General features: G+C 35.8%; 1 protein-coding gene across 2 annotated transcripts in view; it reads left to right on the forward strand.

Annotated features, from left to right (window-relative positions):
- Positions 1-26,468, forward strand: part of GALNT13 (polypeptide N-acetylgalactosaminyltransferase 13) — a 672,291-nt gene that overhangs the window by 270,488 nt on the left and 375,335 nt on the right. For both annotated transcript variants that reach the window (XM_005896463.2, XM_070380823.1), the window contains exon 4: positions 12,937-13,105. In XM_005896463.2, coding sequence (XP_005896525.1) covers positions 12,937-13,105 — 169 coding nt within the window. The remainder of the gene's footprint in view (positions 1-12,936; positions 13,106-26,468) is intronic.

Raw genomic sequence — 26,468 nt, forward strand, 5'->3', positions numbered from 1 at the left:
TATTTTTGTCTTACTGTTCATCTTCTTATTGCTTACTTTCATTGGCCAAATTCAATCTGAGGCCAGAGAATTCCACAGACCTAGTCCATTCAAATCACCCTCCTGGGACAGAGTTGGAGAAAGGTTAAGAGTTGAGTGTGAATCTGGAAGAACAAATGGAAAAGTTACTGCATTCCATTTCTTATTTTTTTTCCCCCCAGCATATGAGCTTTTTAGATGAAAAATATATGTCCCAAGTATAAGGGATATGTAAATACCATCAACTACCATATTCTTATGAATTGATGTTCTATCATTTTCCCAAACAAAATCTAATATGTTAGTAAACCTCAGTGCTCCTTGTAAAAGGTAATCTAGAAAAAAAATGTAGGGAAATGAATTAACATAAAATACAGTTGTTATAGTCTTATGATATAGAGCTGCTCATGAAGTCTTAGATGATAATTATATATCCTTTTAGCTACAATTATTCTATATGTATCCTAAGCTGTGTCAATAACTAGTCTGTACAGTATTCTATACCTGATGGTATGATCCTGTGTGATAAGCCTTGTTGATCTGCCTTTATTGTGTGCTCAGTTGCTCAGTCATGTCCTGACTCTTTGCAGCCCCATGGACTGTAGCCCGCCAGACTCCTTTGTCCATGAAATTTTCCAGGCAATAATAGTGGAGGGCATCGCCGTTTCCTATTCTAGGGTATCTTCCTGACCCAGGAACCAAACCCACGTCTCTTGTGTCTCCTGAATTAGCAGGCGGATTCTTTACCATTAGCTCCACATGGGAAGCCTCTACCTTTATTGTGTTGCTCCATTATTCTATTACCTAGCCTATCACAGAAATGAGACACTCCAGAGTAACCTCTAGGTTCAGAAATTGTTCTCTTACCCACCCCTTATGTGGCGGCAATCTCATTTTCTATTGGTGAATAACATCAATCACTTCAATCATGATGTGTTTCCTTTCTCTGCAGAGAAGGTTCAACAGCTTAAGGAGCTCATAAAGAGGGCAGACTCAATTTCAAATTTTGCAGAGCCTTGATTATGTTCTCTAGTGGAAGCATTCCCCCCCCCATGGAAACTAGTATCCTTCTCCCCATAAAAGCTGGATTGTAGTGATAGAAATATTGCATCAGCGACTTTGCTAAAAGAGGCCATTTTTACATCCTCCTTTGGTTCCTGGACCTGTGCATTCTGTTTTAGGAGATACGACATCATGCATTGAATAGTGCTTTAAGGCACATGACATCCTGAAGGATGCCATCCCTAATCCACAAGATTTTGTCTCACCAATGTTGCTGTCATAGTCTTTAGCAGATTATTCCATTCTATCAAGTCCATTGAGAGCTTGGGAGCAGTCAGTTGTTTTTTTTTTTTTTGCTGGACCCATAGTCATGTTTTATTTTCCCCCCATAAATTATTTTCCCCAGTCTATGGTAAGATTATGTCAAAACCCAAGGAAAATAAAGATTTTGAAAGTCTACAAATGGTGGCACTGACAGTATCATGACTGGAGAAGGCAGATCCCAGATATCTGTTTCTCCCTTTGAGAAGACATTTTTTTTTTTCCTGCAGTGATGAAAGCGATCTGATAGAATCTACCTCATATAAGTGGGGTCTTCCCAGGTGGTGCTAGTTGTAAAGAATTCTCCTGCCAGTGGAAGAGACCTAAGAGATGGATTTGATCTCTGGGTTGGGAAGATCCCCTGGAGGAGGACATGGCAACCCACTCCAGTATTCTTGCCTGGAGAGTCCCTTGGACAGAGGAGGCTGGCGGGCTACAGTCCATAGAGTTGCACAGTCTGACACGACTGAAGCGACTTAGCATACGTGCATACAAGTTGGTCAACAATGGTGCCATATAAATGGCTTATATTATTGGCAAGTTGGGTGGTCATATCATATCAACAGTGTTGAGAAGTTCGTGTTATCAAACCAGTGTGCAGTCTTCATAAGTGTCATCATGACCTGTTAGTACCTCTCCCATTGAGCAAGCACTGGATTAACTGGGGGAAAAAAAAAAGTGACAGCTATAGGAAGGATAATTCTGTCCATGTGATTATTGAGAGGCTCCTCTGCCATGGAGGATTCTCTGGAGGATTCCATGGGACCTGAATCTTCATCTCATTTGCACATTTCAAGGGAACCACTCATATACTCCTCCATCAAACCTCTTTGCCATTGATTTTCCAGTCTTGGTGTTTTTAGTCCCCTACAAATTGTCCAACTTGTTAGCCACAATTCATAAATGAATGTAGATTCCTAACTCAAACCATCTCTCTGTCACACAGTATTCAGCCAAATTTCCTCTCTGACTTTTTGCCTGATAGGGGTTTTCCTTTAAGTGAAGGTCGCTCAGTCATGGCCTACTCTTTGTGACCCCCTGGGCTATAGAGTCCATGGAATTCTCCAGTCTAGAATACTGGAGTGGGTATCCTTTCCATTCTTCCCAACCCAGGGATCAAACCCAGGTCTCCCACAGAACTGACCCTGAGTAGATGTGAGGTAACAGCTTTTAGCAAGTACCAGTAGATTCTTAGTTAATCTAGGCTTGTACCAATTTTTCCTTTATTAACTGGTCATAGGGCACTCCCCATGAAGTAAATTATTGTTGAGAAATGAGAGAACCAACTATCAGCAATCCCACAGAAAGGAAACCAGGGAAACAAATACCCCCGACTCATCCATCTCCTAATCCCTAATATCCCTCCATCTCCTATTCCCTAATGTCTATCCATTTCCTATTCCATAATATCCTTCAGTGCCTTCCCTACCAGAAATCAAAGGACAAGGGAACTTGGATGATGTGAGAGGTCAGCCACCCTTGGCACATCAGGCTGGAGTTGGTGTAGAGGAAGGCCGGTATGTATATATGTGCTCAGTTGTGTCTGACTCTTTGAGCCCCATGGACTTTAGCCCGCCCTGCTCCTCTGTCACGGAACTTCCCTTGTAAGAATTTCAAGGCATTGACTTTTCCAGGAAAATTCTAGGCAACAGTACTGGGGTGGGTTGCCATTTCCTAGTCCAGGAGATGTTCCCAACCAAAAGATCAAACCTGCGTCTCTTGCATCTCCTGAATTGGCAAGTGGGTTCTTTACCACCAGCACACCTGGGAAGCACAGAGGGAGGCCTCGTGGGCCAAATAAAGACACTCAACAAAATTGCAATAAAAAAAACCCACAATCCAGCAGGTGATGTAATTTTATGACTTAAAATACTTTAGGGTATTTGAGATAATCCATTTTTCTGCTCACAGTATTTTATAATTTTTAATTGCAGACCTCTATGAAGGATTTTTTTTGCTTCTAACATATGCAATCATAAGAACCTACCAAGTAATATTTGCCTCACATTTTCTGTGACTAATAGTAGCTAATAAATTTTGAGCATTATTGGACATCTTATACAGCTTCATAATAATTAAAATGTTACATTCAGAAATTATTTTAAAGATGTGTCTTTACTGCCTCAATTAGATGCACAGTCAATGAATGCAGTGCTCTTTCATTTTTTGGCTAAAGTGGGTATATTTTTGTGCACTTAATGAATCACACGTGATGATATATCGCATGCTGAAAGTTTATTATTGTGTATCTTAGGAATAATTGTAATGTTCGGTAACCCAGGGGGCTTCTTTAAAATGGTCATTGGTCCACTGCAGTTTCACCTTACAAAGGGGGGTTTAAAGCCAAAATTGGTGCTTTTGTTTCCAAAGATTTTTATTTATTTATTTTTTTTGCCATGTAGAGAGAGGTGGGAGGATGGGGAAATTTCCTATTTAAAGCTGAAAGTTAGGCTATTACTAGAGCTATTGGAAGCTGAAGACAATTTAAATACTGTGAATGAGGAAGCTCATTTTTAATGCAGGAGGAAATAGTTTCATGTTTCAACATTATTTTATCACTTTAGTGAACATTTTAAAAGTTGGATCCATTGCTTCCAGGAAACATTTATGACTAACATATGCCTAACAACCTCTTAGCTGTACATAAGAATAGACATGTCGAGTGTTTTTTAAGGATGACTGTGAAAAGAAAGAGGAAAATATTGATACTAATATAAAAATTTGCTTCTTCCTAAAAAGGAACCAAGAATTTTGCTATTTGTCCCTATATGTATGTGGGTATGCTCTGTTGTGTCTGACTGTTTGCAACCCCCTGTAACTGGCAACTGTAGCCTGCCAGTATCATCTGTCCGTGGAATTTTCCAGGCAAAAATACTGGAGTGGGTTGCTATTTCCTTCTCCAGAGGTCTTCCTGGCCCAGGAATCTAACCCAGTGTCTCCTGAATTGGCAGGTAGATTTTTTGCCACTGAGACATTTGGGAAGCCTTTTAATTTTATTTTTTGTTCCTGCTCAGCTGCTCAGTGTTTCCCTTAATTCCTTAACTGTAAATTGTAGTGAAGCTCCTATGAGGAGTTTTTCTGCTAAAACCACCATCATTCTTTGATACTCTTCTACCTGCTTGTCATCTTATGTATATTAAGTAGCTTTCCTCCCTTCAGAAACTCCACTCAACACTGATCCCTTCTTTTTCATGCCCCTAATATCTACTAGCAATTTCAGTATCTGTCACTAAAAGCCATGTTATATCAATCATCACTGAAACCAGAGTTTTGGTTAATGCATGGCTGCAATCACCTTATTAGGTACAGTTGAACTGATTTAAAAATAAAGATGATACTAAAGAAAAAATGTAAAAGGTCTTCTAATGAACTACTGTTAGTCTCCCTTGACATATGTTTATATGTCACATAGTTTTTTTTATATAGAAATTGGCTTATTTTGTAACATTATTTCATGACCCCTTTCTTAAGTATAATATGAATATCTTTTACATTATTAAGTGTTCTATAGCATAATTTTAATTACCTTTTGTTTTCTGAATGTGACTATAACAGTGTATTTTGTATTTAAATATATATATTATTTAGCATAGTCTATATGTAGTACACACAGTATTTAACACAGTCTATCTATATGGAGAGAGAGAATTTGTACATTTTCTCCAGCATGTAAAAACACAAGATATTACTTTAATCATCTATGCCAGTAAAACTTTGTACATATCTTTATTTCCTTAGAATGTATTCTTATACAAGAATTCAGAGAAATAGTTTATAAGCTATGTTTGTCTTTTACAGGATATTACACAAATGAATGATATGGGTATCTACTATAGTACATATAAGCATTGGCATATAAATTCCATTTATACAACACTAAAGTTATTTAAATATTTTATTTGTAGTTGCTCAGTTATGTCTGATTCTTTTCAATCTCATGGACTGCAGCACCCCAGAATTTCCTGTCTTTAACTATCTCCTGGAGCTTGCTCAAATCATGTCCACTGAGTTGGCAATGCTATCTAATCATCTTATCCTCTGTCACTCCCTTCTCCTCCTGTCTTCAATCTTTCTCAGCATCAGGGTCTTATCCACTGAGTCAGTTCTTCACATCAAGTGGTCAAAGTATTGAGACTTCAGCATCAATCCTTCCAATGAATATTCAGGACTGATTTCCTTTAGGATTGACTGGTTGGATCTCCTTGCTGTCCAAGGGACTCTCAAGAGTCTTCTCCAACACCACAGTTCAAAACCATCAATTCTTTGCCACTGAGCCTTCTTTATGGTGCAGTTCTCACATCTGTACATGACTACCGTAAAAACCATAACTTTGATTATACAGATCTTTGTCAGCAAAGTGGTATCTCTGCTTTTTAATACGCACTGTGTAGGTTTGTCATAGATTTTCTTCAAAGGATCAAGCGTCTTTTAATTTCGTGGCTACAATCACTGTCCTCAGTGATTTTGGAGCCCAAGAAAATAAAATCTGTCAGTGCTTCCACTTTTTTTCACATCTATTTGCCACGAAGCGATGGGACTGGATGCCATGATCTTAGTTGTTTGAATGTCAACATTCAAATATTTAATAGAAGAAGAATTATGGATAAGAAAGACAGATGCATGATTATAAGACTAATAGCTGCATATATTTAAGCAGTCATGCTTTGTATTAAGTTACTATCTAGAACCATTTGTAATAGTTAAACAAACTGCTCTTTTTATTAAAAGTTACAATTGGGATTTGAAATAGATTAGTTGCATACTCTGCTTTATTTAAATGGTTTCCTTAACAGTCTGCTTAGGATCTAATTTGTGATCTAATGAAACACTCTTCAGGCCATATTCTTTGCACATTTTAATTGTGTACCACTATCAGTAGGAATTTCTGAACTTGTGTTAATGTATCTAAATTTATTTATAATGCATAAATATAATATTCTCAACCTAAATATTAAATGGTAGTGAGGACTAATTTTTAATACAAAAGTAGATATGAAGTAGAGATTTTACATTTTTCAGTACCACATGGATAATTTTATACACCAGAGTTCTCTGTCCGTGGTATTCCCCAGGCAAGAATACTGGAGTGAGTTGCCATTTCCTTCTCCAGGAAATCTTAACCCCAGGATAGAATCCATGTCTCCTGCATTAGTAGGCAGATTCTTTTACCACTGAGCCACCAGGGAAGCCTGATCTCTCACTTAGCTGGTGGAAAATGCTATCTTATTAATATCTAACAAGAGGCACTATCCTGTTGGATAGTAGCTAATATCTGCTGGACTTGACCCCATTTAAGCTTGCTATTTGCAACATTTTTACTGCATAAAAATCTAGTTACTGAAATTTAATTGGAAAAAACCAGAACACCACATATGGCCAAGGTAAAAATTAAAAAAAAAAAATATTGGCAGATGAATCAGATTTTTAGAAATGCATGGATTTTTCCAAAGGTGTAATAAATGAATTACTATTTCCACATTAAATAAATAAATATATATATATATATTAAGCTATGTATTATAATATTGATACTATTATATTGATATTTGAAGTCTATTATGGCTTTCCTGGTAGCTCAGACTGTAAAGAATCCTCCTGCAATTCAGAAGAATTGGGTTTGATCCCTGGGTCAGGAAGATCCCCTGGAGGAGGAAATTGAAAACCATTCCAGTATTCCTGCCTAGAGAACTCCATGGGCATAGAAACCTGGCCGGCTACAATCCATGGGATCACAAAAAGTCGGACATGACTGAGCAACTAACACGCAAGAGAAATGGGCCAAAGCAAAGATACACTGAGTTCCTTTATTTTAACAAGAATTATCCTTGATAAACTCAGTATCTGTGGCTTGACAAAAGAGCATGGGCCAGATAACACTGAATGGAAGGCAAAATGGTTTGGATAGTGAGACAGTGTCCCCAGTGCTAGCGTGATTCCTCATCTTCTGACTCTGCTACAAACACATTTATGATTGACAAGATGAAAAGTATTGTCTTAAGGAAATGATTTATTAGCAATGAAGTATGAATATTCAAAGATGAGAGAAATTAAAAGTCAAGATACTACATTTATTTCAGTTGACTATTTCAAACTGATAAAAACTAGAGAAGAGCTGGAGTGTATACAGAAATTAACAACTGAGTAGATCTGCAGATGGAAATACAATTTGAAAAAATTTGTTGGAAAGTATGCTATTCAGGATGACATTTAGATTTTGGTCCAATGTCATGCTTTTATCAGTATGCATCATATATTACTATGTTCTTTAACATAATAAGTTTAAAAATGACCTAAATTTTTTTACTCAAGTTTTTTCTTTTCCCCCTAAATACAAGAATCTCTTTTTATTCTTTTCAAATAGACAGTGCTTGTTGTTAATTGGAAATTTCTTCAACTGAAAAAGTGTTCATAATGCAATGTACATAAGCAAATATTGCAGTTAATATGTTCCTTTTGGTAGACTGATCAGTTGGTTGATTTATATTTTGGGGTTTATCATTTTTATCAATGCAAATTCTATGATAAAATAAATCAAATTTAATCTATACAGTATGCACTATGTTAAAGAAAATGAAAAATATGTTATATATATATGTGCATATATAATGATTCTGCTTTTATATTTCAACCAGTTTTGTAGTGTCATTTTGGGTCAAGCTATCATTTAAGTGATTTAATCTTATAATTAGAAAGGATATAACTTCTAGCATAGTACTTAAAAAAATTTAATTGGAGGATAATTGCTTTACAATATTGTGTTGACTTCTGCTATTCAACAAGATGAATCAGCCTGAAGTACATATATGTCCCTTCCTTCCTGAACCTCCCGCCTCGACCCCATCCCTCTTGCACTGTTGGTGGAAATGTAAACTGGTAACAGCTACTATGGAGAACAGTATGGAGGTTACTTAAAAAACTAGGACAAAAACTACCATATCACCCACCAGTCTCACTACTGGGCATTTACTCAGTAATTAATAATAATAATTGAAAAAGACACATGTACCCCAGTTTTCATAGCAGCACTATTTACAATAGCTAGGACATGACAACATAGTATATTAATCTGTTTATACAGTCCAAACCAGGTTTGGAATTGGGCTATTTCCAATCATATTTAAGTGAAGTCAAGATATAATGTAGATTTAGTTGCCTTCTCTATTATATTTGCCTACCAAGACTTGAAAAGTAACACCAATACTTCAGTGACAGTTCTTTTTGTTTTTCGTTTTGACTGTGGAGGAGCATGGTATTTGGTGAGTGTGTGGGTGAATATTTTTTTTTTCTTTAAACTATGTAGAGGAGAAAAATAAACAGGTGAGAAAAAAAATTGAGGTTGTTATTTAAAGGTACTGGGGATACCTCATACTAAATTGCATAGTCTTTTCTATTTTTTGTTTATATTATTTGAAGAAGAAAAAAAAAACCTGTTTATTCTAGAAAGATGTATTCTGCCAGGTAAGAGCAGGAAAAGAAAAAGGCTTCTTCCACAGTGTAATCACTTAGCGTTTTTTTCTTGAGCAAGGTGAAAAACACCAATAAGTCTGCTCATGCATTAAAAAAAAATTGTAAAATGTCAAATATGCATTCAGTAGAGGCTATTATAGAAAAATATATTTAACTTTGGGGAGGAGACACTTAACCTGATACACATTAAGTTGTCATCTACATTTCACTAAGAAGCTGAGAGTAATTAAGGAGAATGTTAATATGTGCTTGCAAACTAGTTATAGGAATAAGGATCCTGTTTGTGATGATTTTATTTTTATTGATAGCACTGCAAGATTATACACTTACTCTGTCACTGACAAAACTATAATTTTCCTAATACTCAGCAAGGACATGGTTACAGCTTTGAATATATTACAAAAAACAAGTACTTCTATGTGCTGTAACTTGATCTTCATGCTCCACAATGATGTAGTTGAGCTCCATGATTTTCTACATAGACTAGAAGTCAATCCTATCTGTTTCATAGTCTTGGTAGCATTGCATTGATGCTATTTTCTGCAATGTAATATATTTTTGTTGGAATTTATAGAGGACATTTTAAAGACCTATGAATGGTAAATGAATTACTTCCTTAACTTCTAAAAATTATAATTTTTTAAATCTCAAATTCTTTAAACTCTTTAATGTAATAAAAATCAAACATCCTTTTTCCAGAAAAAAAACATTGACCCTATATTTTCTGACATTTAAAGTTATAGACCAGAATATGTAAAATATCTATTTATCTATCTCTACCAAACTAGATTGAGAATCTATCTTCTTATAGATACATATAGTTATAGATACAGATACAGACACATACATAAAATATCTGTTATCAATGGGTGGTATCATATAGCCTGATTAAATCCTTTGCTTCAGAATTAGATTCCTAAGGAAACTATAGAAATTCCTAATAATTTCTATGCAATCAAAACTTAAAAAAATAAGAGAAATGAAAAGTACTTGGAGACCTATCTAAGTCCACAGTCTAATCAGCAACACAACTTCACCCAAAGCCAGCTCCAACAACTCCATATGATTTTAGCGACAATAAACTTACTAACTCCCGAGGAAACATATTGCAGTTACAATTTTAACTGAACGTGATATACTTTTTCATAAAATTCCTGTCTTCATATCTACTTTTGCTTGTTAAAGTGAATGAAGTCTTCATTAGCTATAAGGTAATTTGTTTAATAGTTTGAAGTTGCATACAGATATCTTTTTCACTTTAAAATTTCCCAGTCCTTACCATTTTTCTACATATAAGAGGATTTACAGGCTAATCACCTTCCTGATACCCATACCTGAAGTTCCCCAGAGTGCCTAATCTCTTTTATAGTTTGGCTCATGGCATTACAAAGTCAGAGTAACCTTTCACAGAAAGTAATTGACTTGAAAATGTATTGTATATTAGCACCAGTAATATTAGTCTTGATGTTTTATAACTACGGTCAAATCAGAAAAAATTCTCCTTGTTGTGGTCTACCCTAGTTTTCACTGTATTTCATTATTTTATAACATTTATAAAATGCTATAATTTATGGATTATTTCCACATACTTTGTATTCTTTAATTTCTTTTTATTAAAATATAATTGATTTACAATATTGTGTTAATTTTAGCTGTCCAGCATAGGGATTCAGTTTTTGGGTTTTTTTTTTGCAGATTATATTCCATCTTAGGTTATTATAACATTGGGTATAATGTCCTATACTCTACAGTAGTCATTGTTGCTTACCTGTTTTATGCATCAGTTCAGTTCAGTCTCTCAGTCGTGTCCGACTCTTTGCGACCCCATGAATCGCAGCACACCAGGCCTCCCTGTCCATCACCAACTCCCGGAGTTTATTCAAATTCATGTCCATTGAGCCGGTGATGCCATCCAGCCATCTCATCCTCTGTTATCCCCTTCTCCTCCTGCCCCCAATCCCTACCAGCATCAGGGTCTTTTCCAATGAGTCAACTGCATAGTAGTTTGTTAATCCCATAATCCTAACTTGTTCCTCTCCTCCTCTGTTACCTTTTTAGTAACCCTAAATTTATTTTCTATGTCTATGAATATGTTTCTGTTTTGCATGTACAAGTTATGACCAACCTAGATAGCATATTGAAAAGCAGAGACATTACTTTGCCAACAAAGGTCCATCTAGTCAAGGCTATGGTTTTTCCAGTGGTCATGTATGGATGTGAGAGTTGGACTGTGAAGAAAGCTGAGCACCGAAGAATTGATGCTTTTGAACTGTGGTGTTGGAGAAGACTCTTGAGAGTCCCTTGGACTGCAAGGAGATCCAACCAGTCCATTCTGAAGGAGATCAACCCTGGGTGTTCTTTGGAAGGAATGATGCTAAAGCTGAAACTCCAGTACTTTGGCCACCTCATGAGAAGAGTTGACTCATTGGAAAAGACTCTGATGCTGGGAGGGATTGGGGGCAGGAGGAGAAGGGGACGACAGAGGATAAGATGGCTGGATGGCATCACTGATTCGATGGCCATGAGTCTGGGTGAAGTCCGGGAGTTGGTGATGGACAGGGAGGCCTGGCATGCAGCGATTCATGGGGTTGCAAAGAGTTGGACACGATTGAGCAACTGAACTGACCAATTGTATTATTTTTTAGATCCAAGATGTGATTAATATCATATGGTATTCATCTTTGTCTGTCTTATTTCATTAAGCATAGTATTTTCTAGGTCTATCTGTAATTTAGCAAAGGCAATATTTCATTCTTTTTATGGTTTAGCTATATATATGTATGCACATCTTCTTAATCCAGTCATGTATAGATGAGTACTTGGGTTGCTTCTGTCCTTTGGCTCATATAAATAGCACTGCTAGAACATAGGGGTGCATGAATCATTTCAAATTGGTATTTTAGTTTTTTCAGGATAAATAGCCAGGAGTGGAACTGTTGGATCACATGGTATTTCAGTTTAAAATATATTTTAAAGTAATCTGGGACCAAATCTTTGCCTTTTAAAATATATGGAAATTAAACTCAGTAAGATTATATTGTAATATAGCAAAATACAATAATATTTTATAGATAAAAATGCAAATTTAAATTATTATATAAAATTAACATTTTAAAATATTTTAATTTTATATAAAATTTAATTACACTAATATAAAATAATATAGAAAATGTTATATATTATGTATATATAATATATTTGCTATAATATAGCAAAAGGATGGAAGAGTCAGAACCACAGCTACATTTCTTCACAGTACCTGGTTTAATATCATTGTGAAAAGTAAATCAAGGGTAGATTAGGTTAACTAGAACCTCGTCTTCTTATTATATGTTAACATACATACAGATATATGTATGCACAGGCCTATACATACACACACTGAGTCATGTATTTTATAGCTAGAAGGGACATTAGTGTGGTGATAACTTGGAGGAAATGCAAGAACATTAGCCTGTGTGTAGATCCTTAAGGTCTTAATAAAAACACTCCAGCCCAGAATACTTCTGTGAAATTCCAGTTATGAAACACGTAGCCTCCAAATCCAACTTGACATTTAAAATTATATGTCACTGCTATGAAAGTTCTTTCTACTTATTTGAAAATGATTTGACAAAGGAATAAAAGGCTGATGGGGATAAAACATTCTCAACCTTACTTGCTTTCATAAAGATATAATGGCAATAGATACTTGAAATAACAAAAATTTTAAGTGGATGTGAAAATAAACTAATCTTGGTATATATTCAAAATTTCTCTTTCATTATTTTGCACAACGTAATATGCCCAGAGTTCAACTTCATCCTCTCTAATAAATGTATTAAAAAAACATGAAAGAGAAGTATGAAGTTTTGGTATTTTGTGTTGCTTATTTATTAAATCTTAATGATTAGTTAGATTATATAATATGTGATAGATTTGAAGGACAACATGCAGCATTGAGTTAATGAATTAAAATAAGTTGTTTCTTTAGTGTATGGCTTGTAAGTAGCAATAGAGACTTGACAATTGTATTATTAGGCCAGTTTATAAATAATACACTTTAGAATCTGATCCAACACAAGTTTGTATATTCAGTTCATTATCTGTATGTTTGTATGTATATGTGTACCTGTGTGTGTCTTACAGCTGTTATTTCAAGAAACCAAGAAGGGCCAGGAGAAATGGGAAAGGCTGTGCTGATTCCTAAAGATGACCAGGAGAAAATGAAAGAATTGTTTAAAATCAATCAGTTTAACCTTATGGCCAGTGATTTGATTGCCCTTAACAGAAGTCTGCCGGATGTAAGATTAGAAGGGTGAGTTTACATTTGTTGTATAATCTAATATACTAGCAATCTCCAAAGTTTAGAATATCTTGAAAGTTCAGTTAACTCAGATTATTTGAATCTAGAGCTATATGGTTCTGAATACCTATGCCACCGCAGGAATTAACTGTGTGTGCATATGGTGAGAGATATGAACTGTGTCCTTCTCTGGGAGAGCAAAATATCTTACTTGCAATGGCATTGCAGAATATACAACCGAACAGGACTTTTTTGCCTTCATTAAATATCTTTTTATTTTGTTTTGCTTTATCTTGCCAAAAACAGAGCAAATGTGATCTGTGATAAATTGTTTTCTTGTCTATGTAGAAAGCTCTTACATTTGCTTTTAAAAAATATATGTTTTGCTATTTCAGCATAAAAATAACCTATTGCCTGTGTGATTATTGACACTTTAAAATGATTTATTGAGGATTCTTTAGCACTTTATGATGTTATTTATAATTAGAATGCTCAGTTATCAGCCATGGAGGATATATACTCATTTAGAAATAATACTGTATGAAAAATTATGTTGAAGATTCCAACACTTATGTGATTAACTGTAAGCCATGCTTTATGTAGTTGAACATATTTTAAATGGATGTAGTAAAAATCATATTTAGTGATAGTATTGTCATCCTTATATATAGTCCTAACAAAGTAAGCTATTGGCACTTAGAAAAGAAAATCTCCAAGTTTACAAATATCCTCCAGAACACACTTCTGTTTATAAAGAAGTTGTTCTTTAGGCATGTAATGACTTTGTCTATATACAATAAAATCATAATTAATGCATATTTTGCTACATTTAATCAGTTATGTTACATTAGGGCTATGGTGACATTAATATATTTACTAAGTATGAATTTTTTTCCCTTTCTGAATTATTTCAAGTAAGATCAAAATAAAGTAACCCAAGTCTTACTGATACACTAGCCTAGGTTTTCAGAAGATTCATTTGATAGCTAAGTATTAGTAACTGGTTTTGTATACCCTTGTATGCTTTTGAAATGTCTCTCTCAGCAAACCACAAATAACTACTTATTATGGATGTTTTGGATTCCTAGCAAATTGCTAAAATGTCAAATTTAACATTTGTGCATTCCAGAGGATTTTTACAGGTAGTTCTGTCCATATTTGTAATGTGTTTGTATATGTGTAGATATATTTGAATTTTTAAAGATATACAATGAGCATATACTTTTAAATAATTTTGAGTATTTTATATGCTGAGTTCATGTTTTAATGTTGCATTTATTACCTTGTTTTATTTTGATAAAATTGGTAAATATACTTAAAACCATGTATTCAGGAAAACCATGTACACACTATTTCAGATTTTTTTAAATCAATTTAAAGATTTAATATAATATATAAGTGTAAATTACATATCAGATCTGGAATGATTATGGTAAGAACTATTTTAATACAGAACTATCACTTAAAAAATCATTACTGAGCATCCATTTAAAATATTTGTGGCCAGTGGTTTCTACTTCTTTTAAGAATTACTTAGCATAATAAGTACTAGAAGAATTAAATCTTAAACTTATATACAGTCTGTGGAACAATTCTTCATTTAAAACAACTGTTTGATGCAAATTGCTCAGTATAAAAACTGTAAAAGATGCCATACCTACTGTAGATATTTTTGCTTGAATTTTCAAATTTTGCAAATAATAGTAGTGAAGTAAATCATTTTATGTTTTATTTTTGTGACATCACAGTGTATGCAATTAGTAAAGTAAAAATAAATACTATCCACAATTCCTAGGCAAATCATAAAGTGTATATGAAGTTCACTGGGGACATTTGCAAGTCATTTTGAATGACTCAATTTTGTGACTGCCTGGGAATAACTACTTTTTAGAAACACACACTGAGTCAGCTATCCAAACATTTTTAAAAATGTAAAAAGCTGTTAATACTCATTTGATGTAGAAAACCATTTTCCAGTTTTGGTATCCAGTTCAGTTTTTGAATAGTTATATCTCAAGACATATGACACATTAAGCTAGTTTCAGTGATGATTGATATACCAAGATATTAAAAATGCAATTTATAATTTACAAAGATCTTTATTTTAGTGAAAAATTGAGTTGATATTTATTTAGAAAGGGTTTGAACTGCCAAACAGTGGATTCATTAGAATATCTCAGACTATTTTACTAGAATACATCCTTAAACTAGCTTGACTGAATTCAGAAAATTGTCCAAGAAGTTAATGTTGTGTTTGACCTTAATATCTGTCTACAAATATTTGAAGATATATTCAGTGTTGGCCTGAAACAAATAGACTGCCAGATATTTCTCCAGCAAAGATGGGTTTATTTAGGATCAACAGAGAATTGCAACTCAGTGTCAGCTACCCTGGCAAGCCACACGCAAGTCCCCACATAGCAAGAGAAGAACACTTTTATAGACTGAAAGAGGAAGTCAGGAGTCAATCCTAACTTCAATCCCGGTCTCCCACTTCATCTTCCCACCTACATTCACACATCCATTCTCTATGTCTGCATCTCTATTCAATTCAGTTGCTCAGTTGTGTCCGACTTTTTTGTGACCCAATGGACTGCAGCACACCAGCTTCCCTGTCCATCACCAACTCCCGGAGCTTGCTCAAACTCGTCCATCGAGTCAGTGATGCCATCCAACCATTTCATCCTCTATTGTCCCCTTCTCCTCCTGCCCTCAATCTTTCCCAGCATCAGTGTCTTTTCCAGTGAGTCAGAAAGCCTGATTCTTTGCATCAGGTGGCCAAAGTATTGGAGCTTCAGCTTCAGCCTCAGTCTTTCCAATAAATATTCAAGACTGATTTCCTTTAGGACTGACTGGTTTGATCTCCTTGCAGTCCAAGGGACTCTCAAGAGTCTTCTCCAACATCACAGTTCAAAAGCATCAAAATGTGACAAAACGTGGTCCATTGGAGAACGGAATGGCAAACCACTTCAATATTCTTGCCTTGAGAACCTCATGAACAGTATGAAAAGGCATCCCTATTGCTGCCCTGCAAATTAAGTTCATATGTACAGTTTTTCTTGATTGTACACATGTGCATTAATGTATGATGTGTGTTTTCCTGACTTCACACAGTGTGACAGATTCTAGGTTCATGCACATCTCTACAAATGATGTATAATGTTGTTCTTTTTATGGCTGAGTTATAGCCCATTGTGTATATGTACCACATCTTATTTATTCATTCCTCCTTTGATGGACATTTAGGTTGCTTCTATGTACTGGCTATTATAAATGGTGCTGCAATGAACACTGGGGTTCGTGTGTCTTTTTAAATTATGATTTTCTCAGGGTGTATGCTCAGTAGTTGGATTTCTGGGTCATAGTGTAGTTCTATTTTTAGTTTTTTAATAATGATTTTAATAGAAACAAATAGACCTTTGAAATATTGGAGTATCTCTGCTTTTAGCAGTTGTGACTCTAAAGAAGCAGAAGTCAAGTGCATTGAGCATCCTTTCACTATCTCAAAAGGTGACGATGGCAAATACTGTGCTGAGTATGCTATCATCGTTTGTTTTGATGATGCTGAGGCAGCATCTTTAATCTGTGGCTACTTCAGCTCAACGGGATTTAGTTTTCCTTTTTGCAAATGAAAAGTGGTGAATCTGGGATATAGAAGAACCAACACAGTGCTTTTGGACAAGATATTTGGAGGGCCTCTACAAATTTGTCAATTGAGTCTTAATGATGGAATTAGATGCTCGTCTTAACCAGAAAATTGGGGCAACAATCCACACCAGTGTGAATGTCATAAAACCAGCCAAACAGCAAAGACTTGTCAAAGTACCTAGCCAATAAAATAGATTACTCAAATACTATGAAGTTCAAGAGGAGTTCTACTAGGAAGGAATCATCTTTCCTAACTTTAGGCACAGAAAAGACAGTAACCAGTCTACAGGAGAACGTTTCAGTCCACTGTGGAAACATATAGACTGTGACTGAAACATTTATATCTATTAGAGGAAATTGTATGAAATCCAGTTGCCAAACCTCATATAGACCATTTGCAAAATACCAGAGAGCAGTAGGTATTTGAATACCTGAGAGTAGTAGAAATAGACTTCCCTGGCTTGTACTTGGACAAGTGGGACAGTGAGGTAGGCACTGCTTGTGGTCTTGTTAATGTTTCCCTACCATATTGATTCATGAAGCTTTTTTGGTCAGTAGACCAATGGTTTAATGCACGTACAGTGGTGAGGAGTGGGTATGTTAGAGTCTCAGGTAGGACTGGGTTCTTATTGGTCCAAACTAGAGCTTTCTCTTTTTATCAAACCAATAGTTGGTGCATTTCCAATCTTATTTTTTGCTTTTCGGAGGCCAGTTGCTGGACTCTCTAACCAGTTTTACTAAATTATAATTTGGATAATTTGGAAATACCTTTTGAACCATGACAGATGCTTGGCTACTGTTGGTCCTTTTAAGGACAACATTCCTTGCAGAAGTATCAGCAAGATCATTCCTCTTAGCTTCAAGAAATTTAAGTTTAGAATATACCAAACTGTTAATAATCGCTAAAGTGGCAGGTAAGATGTTTACATGCAATAATTCCTGACCATCAGATCCATTATAAATTTTATTTCCACTGGAAATAAGGAGGCCATGTTGCTTCCACAACCTTCCAAAGTTGTGAGCCACTTCAAAAGAGTTTCTACTGTTAGTATAAGTATTGGCAGTTTTGTCCTTGGCTTAGGTTCAAACTCATGTTAAGAGCATGTAGTTCATCCTGTTGAGCTGAAGTAGCCACAAATTAAAGATGCTGCCTCAGCAACATCAAAACAAATTATGACAGCATACTCAGCACACTATTTGCCATCGTCATCTTTAAAATAAAAACCATTGGTGAACCTTGAAAAGTCAACATTATCCAATGGAATTTACTGTAGATCATTATGAGGGGACAGGAGGTGGTGCACCAGTGTTAAGCAGTCATGAGGAGCCTTGTGGGTGATGGAGGGGGAAAAGAGTAGCCAGGTTAAGGTTATCATAACAGAAAAGAGTTCTGTGAAGGGCAGTTAAGAAAAGGGCTTCATAGAAGGTAAGATGAATGCATTCAGGAGAGGATTCAGGAGAGCTTCTACTGTATCAGATACAAAAATGTTTAAACGGATCACACAAACATTTTCTTGGTGGCCTTAACCGAATGGACAGTAGTCTGTACGGCATTAAGGCAAGGCAGTATCCTAGTGTCCATGGTCTTGTTGCTAGCTTTAATACTTTATAAGTTGGTGATTGGGGTCTGTGTTTTGGGTGAGTAATCCAAAGGTGTTCCCTTCCTTTTCATTTGCAAAAAGGAAAACTAAATCTGACCGTTCTGATGCCCAAGGGTTGGTGACTTCATCCAACTCTCTTTAGGACCTGAAAACTGTGTCTTCCAGTCCATCCCCTAAATTGGATTAAATTGAGTTGGGATTATTTTATTTATTTTTTTATTGTGTATAGTTGCTTTACAATGTTGTGTCAGTTTCTGCTATACAGCAAAATGAATCAACTCTGTGTATACATATGTTCTCTCTTTTATGGATTTCCTTCCCATTTAGGTCACCACAGAGCATTAAGTAGAGTTCCCTGTGCTCTACATCAGGTTCTCATTAGTTATCTGTTTTATACATAGTGTATATATGTCAGTATATGTATGACAATACCAATCTCCCAATTCATCCCAGCGTCCCTTTTCCCCATTAGTGTTCATCCATTTGTTCTGTATGTCTGTGTCTCTATTTCTGCCTTGCAAACAGGTTCATTTGTACCGTTTTATAGATTCCACGTGTGTATTAACATATGATATTTTTCTCTTTCTGACTTACTTTACTCTGTATGACAAGACTCTAGGCCCATCCACATCTCTACAAATGACCCAGTTTCATTCCTTTTTTATGGCCAAGTAATATTCCATTGTAAGTACCACATCTTCTTTATCCATTCATCTGTGATGGACATTTAGGTTGCTTCCATGACCTGGCTATTATAAATAGTGCTTCAATGAACATTAGGTCCATGTGTTTGTTTTTGTTTGTTTACCTTTTTTCAGGTCACCTGCCCAGTAGAGGGATTACGGATCATGTAGTAAATCTATCTTTAGTATTCTAAGGAAGCTCCATACTGTTTTGCATAGTGACTGTATCAATTTACATTCCCACTGACAGTGCTAGAGGGTTCCATTTTCTCTACACCCTTTCCAGTGTTTATTGTTTGTAGATTTTTTTATGGTGACCATTTTCACTGGTATGAGGTGATATCTCATTTTAGTTTTGAATTGCATTTGTCTAATATTCTCTAATAATTACTGATGTTGAGCGTCATTTCATACGCCTCATGCCTTTTCCATAATCATTTACTGGTCTTAATCTTAAAATCATATTTTGCAGAAAGGCAATTTTAGGCTTCTTATAACATTGGAAAGCCTCATAATACCAATCAAAATAAGTATTCCATCACTTCTGGAAATTTTTAAACCAGTTCAATTTTAAGGAAATGAAGTTTGGGGATTTCAAAAGTTCCCCATCCTTGCCATTGAGATTCTATTTAAATTGCCTTTGGTCAGCTCTGTCTATTTATTTAGAAATGTACATGAGGAAGGACCCGTGTTTTTAAACATAAAATCAACCAGAGACCCTGTAGATAAAGCACTCTCAAAATATTAATAGTTAAGTAACTGGGATCCCATTTCCTGAGGATTTTCCTCTACAGCAAAGAAAATTTTCAAACAGTTTAAACAGTTTGAAACACAATTGGTTTAATTCAAAAAGCTTACAAATCAGGCCTTAAAAGATAGCTTGGTCCTGACGGAGCTAGACTGAAGGCTTTGGTTTTTTAGCCAGTCTTCAGAGGACAGCCCCCAAAGGAATAGGCCAAAAGTTGAAAAACCAGAAGTTTCATCTGAAGCAGTCCCGTCTTGAAAGAATTGATCCAAAGGCCATTTTCAGCCAGCTTCAGTTGAAATAGTCTGATCTCAAAATCAGACCAAAGTGTCAAAGGAGTAGTCACATACAGAACAAAACATTAACCAGAAAGACAAAACCTTTAAATAGATCCTGGAGAAAGCTTGCAGGGCATCAGACGCTAAAGGATGTGAGCTCGAATCCAGGGAAAAGATATACATTCAAACTCCAGGGTTGGCGAGAAATGCAGTGAATGGCAATGGGCTTAATTGTGGGTACCACGCTTATTTGTTCACCAGCCCTGGAGCCATAGGGAGTCTCCTCTGGTTTCTGAAAGAACCACCAGAATTTTGACCTGAAAGAAATAGACTGGCAGTTATTTCTCTAACAGATGGGTTTATTCAGGATTAACAGAGAATTGCAATTCAGTCTACAACCATGACCAGCCACAGGCAAGTCCCTGCACAGCAAGGAAGGGGTACACTTTTATAGAGAAAAAGGAAGCTGGGAAGGCAAGGACAAAAAGTCCATGACTTTTCATTGGCTGAGTTGTTGCCATGAAAGAGAGTCAAAAAAAAAAAAAGCAAAACTTAATTTTATTGTGGAGTTTAGCCTGTTAACAATGTTGTGATAGTTTCAGGTGGATAACAAAGAGACTCAGTCATACACAGATATGTATCCATTCTCCAGAATGGGAATCTTTCATCTTCCTGTTGGTCTCTGCTGTCAGTGTAGGGTGTGAGAGCTCTCCCTTCTGCTGTCTGACTCTGCTTAATCGAGGTTTCTTTTTATTAATTTTTTTACAAGAGGAATAAATCTAAATATCTCATGTTTCCAAAGAGAAGAAACTAAATATAAAATGTGTTTTATTGAAGGCAATTGTGATGAAACATCAGGACAATTTGGAATTAAGTTTGAGAATGTCCATCTTTGGAGATGTTGAAATTTTTATATCAATTTGTTTATTTACTTAATATATTTAACTTATTAAATTGTATAATACATTTATATATTATGTTCATTTATGGCCATAAATAATAGAATCACAAATGATTATGGTATTTGATATTTTAAGTACAATCAAGGCTGAATGAAGCAATAATAGTGAAAGTCACTCAGTCGTGTCCGACTCTTTGCAACTCCATGGAATTCTCCAGGCCAGAATACTGGAGTGGGTAGCCTTTCACTTCTCCAGGGGATCTTCCCAACCCAGGGATCAAACCCAAGTCTCCCACATTGCAAGTGGTTCTTTACTAACTGAGCCACAAGCAGTAACCAAATTTATTACTTTTTTTTTTTAAGGCTCTCAGGTTCTGCGATTCTTATGTTTGAATTGATATAAGTATAAATAAAATTCCAGACAGCTGTAACCAACCCTTTCTCTTCTTTGCCCATCCTCCATAAATTAAAAAATAGTACAGTGTCATAAAATTATATTCAGAACTTTGAGAAAAATGACTAGCAACTTGTGTTGATGGATCAGCATTAGGGATTTGTTAGCATGTTTCTCAACTGTTATGGGTCTAATACTTTGTAAATTGATATAGTTTGAATTGAAGAAATGAGGCCTACATATTTCTGCTTCAGAAAGCAAGCAAATAGGTGTCATTTTGTTTGGTTTTCTATCTAAAGGTTTAAAAATAATATTTAACTAAGAGAGAAAGGGAGAGGGACAGAGAGTCTTTATAACCAAACTAAGGAAACCCATTAAGTGATATTAAACACATTATTTTAGCAATTAATATACTGATGTATGCCAAATGCTGTTCTGTGTGCTGAGGATATAGCAGTAAACAAAACTAAGCCTCTGCTTCATGAAACTTAGAACAAATAAAAGAATGAAGAATGGTAAGGAATAAAGAAAGATTAATAAGAGAAATCCTTTTTAAGAAACTTGTATTTGAGTGACTTAAGTGGACCTTAAGCACCTAAATGTTATAATTTCATTTTCCTAATACACAGAGCTGTAACATATTTTCTAGAATCTTGAAACAGACCATGCCAGAAATATAGCAGACATATGGTTGTATAAAACTCCAAGAAGATACAAAAGCAAACGTGTAGATGTATGTTTGCCTGTGCCTGTGTGCATGTGTGTGTAATTGTATCATTGTTTGAAAAGTGTTCAAACTGTATTTCCGTGAAATGCAGCAAAAATCACAACCTGGTTTGTAAAAGTCATCAGTAGTCAATGCTATCCTCTAGCGCTAGGCTTTCCTGAAATAGAGAACACAATATGATCATGATTAATCAGGTACTGACTCTATTCCATTATATGTAAAACAAATAGGAGGAACAAAAACCCAACTTTGGGGACATTTTTCAAGTAATAAGGGGGAAAATCTCTAGGTATGGAGCCAAAGAACATAGGTTTAAGATCTGACTCTGTGGCTTCTTATTGGATCTTGGGTTTAAGCGATTAATTTTCTAAGCCTCAATTTCCATTCACTGATGAACTCAGGTTGTCGTTTTTCTGTCGTTCAGTCACGTCTGACTCTTTGCACCTCCATGGACTGCAGCATGCCAGGCTTAACAGTCCTTCACTATTTCCAGAGTTTGCTCAAACTCATGTCTGTTCAGTCAATGATGCCATCCAACTATCCCAACTTCTGTCGCCCCCTTCTCCTCCTGCCCTCAATCTTTTCCAGCCTCAGGCTCTTGGCATCAGGTGGCCAAAGTATTGGAGGTTCAACTTCAGTAACAGTCCTTCCAATGAATATGCAGGTTTGATTTCCTTTAGGATTGACTGGTTTCATCTCCTTGCTGTCCAAGGGACTCTTTAAGAGTCCTTCTTCAGCACCACAGTTAAAAAGCATCAATTGCTAAGTCCTCAGCCTTCTTTATGGTCCAACTCTCACATCAATGCATGACTACTGGAAAAACCATATCTTTGACTATATGGACCTTTGTCAGCAAAGTGATGTCTCTGCGTTTTAATATCTGTCTAGGTATGTCATAGCTTTTCTTCCAAGGAACAAGTGTCTTTTAATTTCATAGCTGAAGTGACCATGGTCAGTGATTTTGGAGCCCAAGAAAATAAAGTCTGTCACAGTTTCCATTTTTTCCCCCATCTATTTGCCGTGTAGTAATGGAGGTGATGGAATTCTAGTTGAGCTATTTCAAATCCTGCAAGATGATGCTGTGAAAGTGCTGCACTCAATATGCCAGCAAATTTGGAAAACTCAGCAGTGGCCACAGGACTGGGAAAGGTCAGTTTTCATTCCAATCCCAAAGAAAGGCAATGCCAAAGCATGCTCAAACTACCACACAATTGCCTCATTTCACATGCTAGTAAAGTGATGCTCAAAATTCTCCAAGCCAGGCTTCAGCAGTACATGAACTGTGAACTACCAAATGTTCAAGCTGCTTTTAGAAAAGGCAGAAAAACCAGAGATCAAATTGCCAACATCCGCTGGATCATGGAAAAAGCAAGAGAGTTCCAGAAAAACATATATCTCTGCTTTATTGACTATGCCAAAGCCTTTGACTGTGTGGATCACAAAAAACCGTGGGAAATTCTGAAAGAGATGGGAATACCAGACCACCTGACCTGCTTCTTGAGAAACCTATATGCAGGCCAGGAAGCAACAGTTAGAACTGGACATGGAACAACAGACTGGTTCCAAATAGGAAAAGGAGGATGTCAAGGCTGTATATTGTTATCCTGCTTATTTAACTTATATGCAGAGTACATCATGAGAAACGCTGGGCTGGAAGAAGCACAAGCTGGAATCAAGATTGCTGGGGGAAATATCAATAACCTCAGATATGCAGATGACACCACCCTTAGGGCAGAAAGTGAAGAGGAACTAAAAAGCCCCTTGATGAAAGTGAAAGAGGAGAGTGAAAAATTTGGCTTAAAGCTCAACATTCAGAAAACTAAGATCATGTCATCTGGTCCCATCATTTTATGGGAAATAGTTGGGGAAACAGTGGAAACAGTATCAGACTTTATTTTTGGGGGCTCCAAAGTCACTGCAGATGGTGATTGCAGCCATGAAATTAAGACACTTACTCCTTGGAAGGAATGTTATGACCAACCTAGATAGCATATTCAAAAGCAGAGATATTACTTTGCCAACAAAGCTCCATCTAGTCAAGGCTATGGTTTTTCCAGTGGTCATGTATGGACGTGAGAGTTGGACTGTGAAGAAAGTTGAGTGCTGAAGAGTTGATGCTTTTGCACTGTGGTGTTGGAGAAGAATCTTGAGAGTCCCTTGGTGCAAGGAGGTTCAACCAGTCTATCCTAAAGGAGATCAATCCTGGGTGTTCATTAGAAGGACTGATGCTAAAGCTGAAACTGCAATACTGTGGCCACCTCATGTGAAGAGTTGACTCATTGGAAAAGACCCTGATGCTGGGAGGGATTGGGAGCAGGAGGAGAAGGGGAAAGCAGAGGATGAGATGGCTGGATGGCATCACCAACTCGATGGACATCAGTTTGAGTGAAGTCCGGGAGTTGGTGATGGACATGGAGGCCTGGCGTGCTTCAATTCATGGGGTTGCAAAGAGTCAGACACGACTGAGCAACTGAACTGAACTGAATGGGCCCACATACCATGATCTTCGTTTCTTGAATGTTGAATTTTAATCCAGCCAGCTTTTTCACTGTCGTCTTTCACCTTTTTCAAGAGGCTCAAGTAATCAAGTAATTAACCCACCAATCCCTGTCATTTAGCTAATATAGGCTTAGCTTTGAGAACAAGAAAATGGATATAATATCACTAACTGTAAGAAGTAAAAAGAATATATTTACATAAACAATAAATTATAATATTGTATGGACACATCAAAAATGATGAAGGATAAAATCGTGCTGAGTTCCTAGTGTAATTTTTATATTCATTATCATTCTGTAGAATTCTTTCATACCCTAACCTTTTTTTTTTTTTTTGACTAAGCAAGGAAACTTTTTAAGCTCCTGGCTTCTCTCTTTACTCTGCCACTCTTTTTGAATAAGAAATTAACAGTAATTATTGGGTGAATATTTATAAAATAGCTGTAGGCAATTAAAACAAAATGTTAAGGTTCTTTAGCATTTACTTGTATTCAGACATTTAATAGCACTTTAAGTTCTGATATTGAGTTATTTGAAGGTTATAATGCAGCTGGCATTTAAATATATTTCATCAGGGGAAAAATGAGAAAATAGGAAATTTATTTCAGCTATTTATATCTCAGACCGAATAGCTGCTTCTTATGTATGCGTACTTGCAAGCTGATAAACAGAAAAAGAGTCTAGCACACTTGCATTATTAGTGCAAAGATGCTGTAGCATACAAATTTTGAATAAGATGCTCTCAAAGGACAAAGACTTTATTTACTTTATCACACAGAAGTAAACCATAGTATATATATTTTTAATGTGGTCAATCTCATAAGTGTACCTGTCCATTTATATGGATTGCCTTTCCCATGAATTAAAATACAATAAATGTAGCATTGATTGCACAAGTAGACATAGAAATGAGAATATTAATTGGATTTCTGATCTCTGTTCCATATCTTTTCAATTTGAGAATTGCTACAACTTTCATATGCTGGCAAAATTTTTGCCTGTGAAGATAATAATAATTTCTCTAATACTTTGATTTATGTAATGTGTTCATGTGTAGAAGTAATTTCACTTCCCCAATTAGAAGTAGTGTGTAAGTACTCTGTGTGTTTGTATATGCATGTAAATATGTGTACATATATTTGTATATTAGAAGAAGTTAGAGATAACCAGTACTGTTACTTTCCTTTCCAGTAAGAAATAACTTTTCTTTCAAGTAAGAAAATTGAGTAAAACATATCTAGGTATGTTTTCAGGGACATTTGTATACTACTGTAGGCAAAAAGCATGCTGCATAATTCCATTTACACCTGAACTACCCCTTAACAGTTTCCTTATTTAATTTTCTAACACACTCTGAATCTTTAAAAATTATAGTAAAATATATAAAACATAAAGTTGACCATCTTAACTGTTTTTAAATGTATAGTTCAATAGTATTAATTATGAAGGCAGTCAGATGTGCCATATTTAAATATACCACTTTGGCATGAAGATTATTTTGAGCTAAAGGCAATTGAGGGAAAAGAGACACAGGAAAAGCTCTCTTCTCTCCCTCATCTGCCCCAAAGAAAGGCAGGTTTCCCTTTTGACCCTGTGGTGCCCTGTCTCTTGAGCAAGAAAGGGAACACCAGCTTTTATCACTCATGATGGAGATGGCACTGAGATGACTCTGCCTAAACTCAACCTTATTAAATAACCCTCATCTTCCATTAGCTCCCCCATATATTTGTCTTCCCACCTTTTATCATCCCTTCAAGCTCAAATACTTTTTCCTTTGTCTTTTTTCCCTTTGTTAAAATGACATCTTAAGTCTTTGAATCTAACCACTTCTTTTCAGTGGTCTTCTTTTATTTCTAAAAGACCTCCATATACATAAAAACTAAAACATTAACGTCAAAAT

This window comes from Bos mutus, chromosome 2 (assembly GCF_027580195.1).
Source record: "Bos mutus isolate GX-2022 chromosome 2, NWIPB_WYAK_1.1, whole genome shotgun sequence".
Lineage (NCBI taxonomy): Eukaryota > Metazoa > Chordata > Mammalia > Artiodactyla > Bovidae > Bos > Bos mutus.